This window comes from Trachemys scripta, chromosome 7, assembly GCF_013100865.1.
Source record: "Trachemys scripta elegans isolate TJP31775 chromosome 7, CAS_Tse_1.0, whole genome shotgun sequence".
Classification (NCBI taxonomy): Eukaryota; Metazoa; Chordata; order Testudines; family Emydidae; genus Trachemys; species Trachemys scripta.
This window is the reverse complement of record NC_048304.1, coordinates 122,292,261-122,298,702: the sequence shown is the minus strand read 5'-3', so window position 1 is coordinate 122,298,702 and position 6,442 is coordinate 122,292,261. Positions and strand designations below refer to the sequence as shown.

Sequence of the window (6,442 nt, the reverse complement as noted above, 5' to 3'; positions counted from 1 at the left end):
TAAATCTGCTAGTAACAGGTGTCTTAGCTCAGGCAAGAAGGCTCAAGTGTTTAGCACCAGTGTCACAGGTTCAGTCCCAATGACAATGCAGCAAGGGGCAGGGCTTATTGTAATCCCCATGAGCTCTGATGTGCAGAAATGGGGAAAAAGGGGGGGAGGGGGGGAGAAAGGCAGAAGGAACATGAAAGAGTAGAGGTAGCATAGGAGGAGGGGATAAGGACAGGAGAGAACCAATGAGGCAGCCAAGAATGTACAGCCAGAGAATGGCAGTGAACGGAAATGGGAGATGAATTTGGCCCAGGAGATTGCACTTGAGAGTTGTAGATAGAAAAAGGATAGTGAAGGGGAAAATGGAGAGAGAGAAAGAAAGGTAGCATCCCCCATCCCAGAGGCTAGGAAAGGGTAAATGTCCCTCTAAGGTGGGGAGAGGGGGGAGTGTTTAAATGCACTCAAATGAGTGTTGACCCTCAAATACTCACCCATCAAGGGGAAGGCAGGTCCCCCTACAGGTTAAATAATCAGGACAGTCTGAATGTCTTAAATGTTTGATTAAAACACCATGAGTTTTAAAATTACCATGAAATTTCTGGTTAACTTATGATTGTGGAAATCTTGCAGTTAGCAATAGTGAAAATGAATCACAACTAATATAAGACTGAGGTGGGGAAACAAAGCAATCCACTCGATCAGTGATGCTGGAGTGGAGAGCAATGGCCCTAGGTCTACTTTAGCCCCCAGGATTAGGTTGAAGGGGTAGTTCTTAAATGGAGTTGCTGTCCTTAGTTTGGCTCCTGGGAGATTCCTGATTTTTGGATGCCATCCTTAGAGCTGCCAAGCACCTGCTGTAGATCTCTTATTTCCATGGTCAGGCAGTTACCTACCCCCACAAGGGAGGCCCTAATGCAATGGAGAACAGCCTTGAAGAACTGAGCAACCAGCTGTGAAGAAAGTAGTTTGAGCAAGCTAGGTGTGGTCAGAACTAGCCAACTTGCCCTTAGATGACTAGAGAAGTGGAGTAATCAGGACCTCCCAGGCAGTAAAACATGGAGAAACTAGAATTATGTAAGTTTGGAATTTTTGAACACCTTAACACAGAAGAAAGCTCTTTGGTAAAGACGTACCACTCCCCTACTTGTCTGAACAGTGTAAGTCAAGTCTATCAGGGCTAAGGTATGTCAAACACTAAACTTGTTTTCATAAAATAGTGACCTGTTGCCCCTATTGCACTACTTATCAACAAGAGAACCTCTGAAGCTCTATTAAATACCTTTACATTATTTCATGAGTGAGTTACTTCTAGTGTTAAGTACACATTTTAGGATGGTTTTAATTATGCTTCCTTCACTCAACTGTGAACAGTCAGCCTTGTTTTATACAAATGTGATAGTGCAAGAGCACTTTACTTTCACCAGGAAAGTAATATAGTTTCAAGAGCGGAAAAAATGTCACCTGCATCTCTAGTTTATACAATCTTATATTTTTCCTATTAAATAACTGAACAATGATGTTTTGTTTGTTTTATTGAATGGTACATAATAGTACATCAGCTGTTTCCATTGCAATATGAGGTCCAACACTAACACATGCCAGCAACCTGCAGAGAGAGAAAAGATTTAGATTATCATAACATTCAAACAAGCAAATGTTGCTCAGTGCTATTAGCTAGGGTATAGGTAGTTCCCCCCCCTCCCTCCAAGAAAACATGTTAAGGTAAGCAACTTTAACTATCCCTTCTGGACACATTATGTTGCAGCTCAGAGCTTATAACCTCCCCTCCCTATTTAAATACTTACAGCAATGACTCATGAACAAGTTTTTACAAATACTGTTTGTGTTTTAGGGTCTATCTGAAAGGACCCAAAAGAATGCTGTATAAAACTTACGGCATTGGAATGGACGGCCTCAAGTTGAATAGATACTCAAACTGGAAGTCATCCACTTGCCATAGCAGCAGGATCTTTATGCATGTGGGTTGCTGTTTTTTTTAAAAGTCCAATGCCCTTCCTTAGTGTCACTTCAATCATAAAGTCTCTGCACAAGTGAAGTTGTGGAAGCCCCACTGCTTCAAACTAAGAACTAGATCAGACCGTAGGAAACAGTGGGGCTTCAAGGGGATGGATTAGATGAATGGCACTTTTAAAAACTGCCTATTTAATACACCTCCTAGTTCAACTCTAAAGTCACATGACATTCAGACAAACCCTACAAGCTTCCTTTCACCCAACCCACCTCAGTACTGCAATGTGCCTTGAGCAGGTGCCTAAACTCTACTTCACTGATCCATTTCTACATCTAGCTCTTTTCAAGTATTTTATGTACGAAGGCCAAAGTTTTCAATTCTAGCCTTTTCATGATAGTTCTCTTTAAAGGACTAAAGTTTTCCATAATGCAGACTGGACAGTGCTTTGCATGAATTCAAGAGTTTGTCTTGATAGATGTGCTCAGTAACTCACACTATGTTCATATGTTAAGTGATGGTATTATTCAGCAGTTAAGAACAGTAAGTACTTATATTACTGCATAGCACGTTTAAAGAGCTCATATCAAATTTGGCCTCAAGTTTAGGGTTTTTAAAAGGCTATCAGACAATTCATTTTCTCATTATGGCTGAGAAACAGCTCATAGAAAACAAAAAAAAAGTTAAGTTAAAACACTGCATTACAAAGTCAAGCACTCAAGATCAGGAAATGCCAGAATTAAGATTACCTGTACAACCTTAAATCAACCCACTTGCGCCTGTGCATTAGAATGCCATCCTAACTACACGATCACATTTTTCCACAGGACCCCTGCCTCTTTCAGTGCACAGAACAAACAGTGCTCACTTAATGAGCAGCTATTTTGTTAAGTGACTAACATCCATTCTGTGCAATGAATGGGGCAGGGGTCCTGTGGGGGGGGGGGGGGAAAGGCATAGCATCATGTAATTAAATGGTAACATAAGATGGGGCCAAATTAAGGTTGTACAGGCAACCTTAGTTTGGGCATATCCTAATTTTAAGTTCTTGACTTTGCAACTTGAATGTTCTTTTAGTGAGCTGCTGAGCATTCCTGTTCTTTACATACCAACCCATTTTAGTGTAGTTTGTGAGTAGTTTCCTATGTTCTTTAAAAAAGTAAAGGTTTTTCGTCCCAGTCTCCTTGCCCAGTAAGTCCTAGTCTCACCCTTCTGAACCTCCCTTCTTGGTTTGTCTACCCAGCCAGTCCCAGTTCTCCACCTGCACCCCAGCTCCTGATCAGATCTGTTTTCCCTCTCCCCTTGTTTCCCCTGCCCCACTGATTCTCAGTCCCAGTCTTCTTGCCTAGATCTCCCTCTCCCATTCCAACCAGCCTCTAGTCCTACTTTGCCTTCCTCCACACTACTTGGGCCCTGCAGTGGCATCTTTGAGACCAAAGGCTCCCTGTTCTCAGTTAAGACGTCCAGAACCAGCCTGGCCCACAACAGCCCAGGGCTGCAATAGTAGGAAGAAAGTCCTGGTTAGCTCCAAGCTGGGGCATGCCCAGTGCTGACAGACCTTGGGGAATTTAGTGCTGAAGTCTAAGAAGTCTCTACTGAGCATGTGCAAACTGCAATTTTTCCAAAGGCAGATTTTCACAGGGATGACAAAAAGCACATTACTGACACAAAGGCCACCTCCCTTCCAAGTTTCAAGTCACCGCTCCAAAACATGTGGGGTGCAAGAGCTATTCTATGAAAAGGTTGCCAGAATAAAAAACAAACAAACAAAAAACAAAAACAAACATGGGGAAAATACATTTCCCCTCACCTCGTTCAAGAAAATTCCTGCACTATTTTGGCTGAATAGTAACAAAATAATTAAGTTTGAGGCAGAAACCTGGCATGAAAAATTTCAGCCCAAACAGTATGGCAAAGTTATATCAACTGAAAACAGGGTCTTTCTATGGGAAGTGTCAGGCAACCTTAACATGGGGCTGGTAGCAGCACTTATATAATTCAAGACCAATAGAAATGCTTCTGATTTTTTTACTCCAGTACTATTTAAAAACACTGCAGAGAAATGTTTGTTTGCAATCCATACAGGCTACAGCTTTGATAATGCAGGCCAGCCTGATTGCAGAATTGATAAGAGTGACTAAACCAAAGTGAAACTAGTTTTTTTTACAAGCTCTAAGCTGAAATGGCTAGAGGCACATAGCCTAGGCAGTGAAGTTAGATTGAAAATTCCCCATTTTAATCAATCGTTCTTGGAGTCAGCAGTAAGAGAAGCATTTTAAATATGTCTTTAAGCCAATAGGGTCCTTTTAGCAATGCATTCCATTCCGGACTGCCGACACTCCACCTCATTTAAATCCTTTAAAAAACTTACCTCTTTCACAATGTCCACAATAAGTGACTCAATATTCACTCTTTTTTAAAGAATTTTAAACTTTACTTAAACCACATAATATGCACATGCCTAAGCTTGGTAACCATGCGATCATAACCTGGTTACATTAATAGCCTCCTCACTCCACCTTCTCCACATCTGCCATCACCCCTACTTGCTACAGGGAGAGTAGGGACTGAATTTCTTTTGGGTGCTATAAAAAAAAACAAACAGCCACTTACCACTATTTTTCTGTCACCGCTGGAGTTTGTTTTTTAGGCTTAAGCGTGAAATATAAGATGATCATGGCAATGCTTGCATATGTAGCTATTACATACTAGAAAGAAAAAAGAAAATTAAACTTTGATGCCTTCTAAGGCACCCTTGAAGTGTGACACTTAAGGGCAAGTTAACTAGTACATACATTCCTTCTGCCTGTCATGGTGTAGGAATTGAAGTATTTCTTAAGACCAGTGAACTTGTACTGTGCTTCAGAGTCATGTCCTGCCATGGTTGCTGGTCCTAGATGCAATGAAGGACAAGTTAGTAGGTCTATATTCAGGTGCATCTGCTGGATAATTCAGCAGATGACTCATGCAATGATTACTTCCAGTGCTGCCTCAGTAGGTTTTACATTTGGGGCTGCCAGTGCTGCTGTTGAAACTTTCATATATTTAACAGAGCCTTGGATAGATGTAATACAACTAGATTCCAGTGCACTTAGGATCGCTCTATCTGGAAACAGAAAGGAACCGATTGCCACTTGCTGCACTAAAAAGCCAGGTGCACCCACAACTTCACTTTCTCAACTCATTCCATCCCAGACGCAACAAGAAGCCCATTTCTGAATCACTGGCATGAGACGGAGTTATCTACAAGTTCCTATAAATCAAAAACCATCGTGAATGGGAGGAATTTCACCTCCTCACTTCCAAGCTTTGCTTCTCGGAGTAAGGCGAAAGCGCTGTTGATCGACACTGGACTGTGGGCAAGGGGCCAGCACAGCCACAAGGCCGGGCTGCCGAGTGAATCCAGACCCAGCTGCACAAGGCCTCGACAAATGCTTTTGGGGCCGCTTCATTCAATCCGTTTGTGTTCCCCAGCAGCAAGATCCAAATGGATCTCGGTCTTCAGCTACAGCGTGAGGCAGGGGGGGGGGGAGAGGGGCAGGGAAAGGGCAACTCCCCCCTCCCCCGACACAGAGCGGGATCCCTGCTCCACAGGCCACCCCAGTCCCGGCCCGCGGGGCCGAGCCAGCCCCGGTTTGGCGTGAGCCGGAGGAGGGCGGGATCTGGGGCCTGGCTCCCAAGCGGAGCGGGACCCTCGGCTGCGCAGCGCACGGGGTTCGCGGGCAGAGGGAGCCTGGGCAGCCGCGCTGGGAACCGCGCCCGAGACAAGGGGGCCCAGGCGGCCCCCCGCGCTATGGCACCGGGCTCCCTGGGCCGCCGCAGCCCCTCGGGCCGCCCTGTTCATCCAACCGCGCAGGGCCCCGGCCCCGGCCCCCGCCCAGGCCCCCCGCTGGGGAGAGGGGTTAGCGGCCCCGGGGGGGCAGCGCTCCCCACACGGGTCAAGATCACGGCCCGAAGCCGCCGCCCCCACCTGCCACGCGCTCCCCTACAATAGCCGCTCCGTGCCCTTCGCCGACTCCAAGTCCACAGGCAAGATGGCGCTGGGAAATCCCGCCTCCGGCCATAGATGTCTCTCCTGATTGGACAACACGGTCCTGACGGTGGAGATGACGTACAGTGGGGATTGCGGATTGGCTTCGGTCGATGCCCATCAGTCGATGCTCCGCCTGGATTGGCTGGTTGGTTACTAGGCGTCTCGGCCCGCTTTCTCCATGGTGAGCAAGAGGGTTCCGCTTGACCTTGTGCTCCCCGGTAGTGCTTCCGGGTTATGGCGATGGTGTCCCCCATGTGCTGCTGAAGGAGGTGAGGGAGTCCGGCCAGGGGCTGTAGGAGCCCGGCAGGGCCCAGCCCCCCGGCTCCAGCCCCAGGGCCCAGCACGGAGCGAAGGGAACCGCCCCGGGGCCCGGCTCCGGCCGGCGGGAAAGGGAAGAAGGGAGCCTGGCGCTGTATCCCCTGGGCAGTATCCCCCTGGCTCCTTCTCCTCCC

The 6,442-nt window shown here is 46.5% G+C and overlaps 2 protein-coding genes across 3 annotated transcripts in view; one reads left to right on the top strand and one right to left on the bottom strand.

Moving 5' to 3' along the window:
- Positions 1 to 1,502: 1,502 nt before the first annotated feature.
- On the bottom strand, positions 1,503 to 6,083 carry ATP5MD (ATP synthase membrane subunit DAPIT). Its single transcript, XM_034774975.1, has 4 exons — positions 5,928 to 6,083; positions 4,753 to 4,850; positions 4,571 to 4,665; positions 1,503 to 1,594 (listed from the first exon to the last, which is right to left on the bottom strand). The coding sequence occupies exons 1-3, from the start codon at positions 6,019 to 6,021 to the stop codon at positions 4,573 to 4,575; spliced, it is 285 nt and encodes a 94-aa protein (XP_034630866.1). The 5' UTR covers positions 6,022 to 6,083; the 3' UTR covers positions 1,503 to 1,594; positions 4,571 to 4,572.
- An 83-nt stretch (positions 6,084 to 6,166) lies between these two features.
- The window catches only part of PDCD11 (programmed cell death 11), a 43,046-nt gene continuing 42,770 nt past the window's right edge, over positions 6,167 to 6,442 (top strand). For both annotated transcript variants that reach the window (XM_034774974.1, XM_034774973.1), the window contains exon 1: positions 6,167 to 6,259. The gene's annotated coding sequence lies outside the window, so the exon portion shown is untranslated. The remainder of the gene's footprint in view (positions 6,260 to 6,442) is intronic.

Excerpts from the sequence above, each read along its gene's own strand:
- ATP5MD (XM_034774975.1), bottom strand. The coding sequence starts at position 6,021 with ATGGCCGGAGGCGGGATTTCCCAGCGCCATCTTGCCTGTGGACTTGGA. Across the intron at positions 4,851-5,927 it reads TGTAGGGGAGCGCGTGGCAG|GACCAGCAACCATGGCAGGA; the intron begins GTGGGGGCGGCG and ends CATTGCATCTAG. Across the intron at positions 4,666-4,752 it reads CCATGACAGGCAGAAGGAAT|TATGTAATAGCTACATATGC; the intron begins GTATGTACTAGT and ends TTTTCTTTCTAG.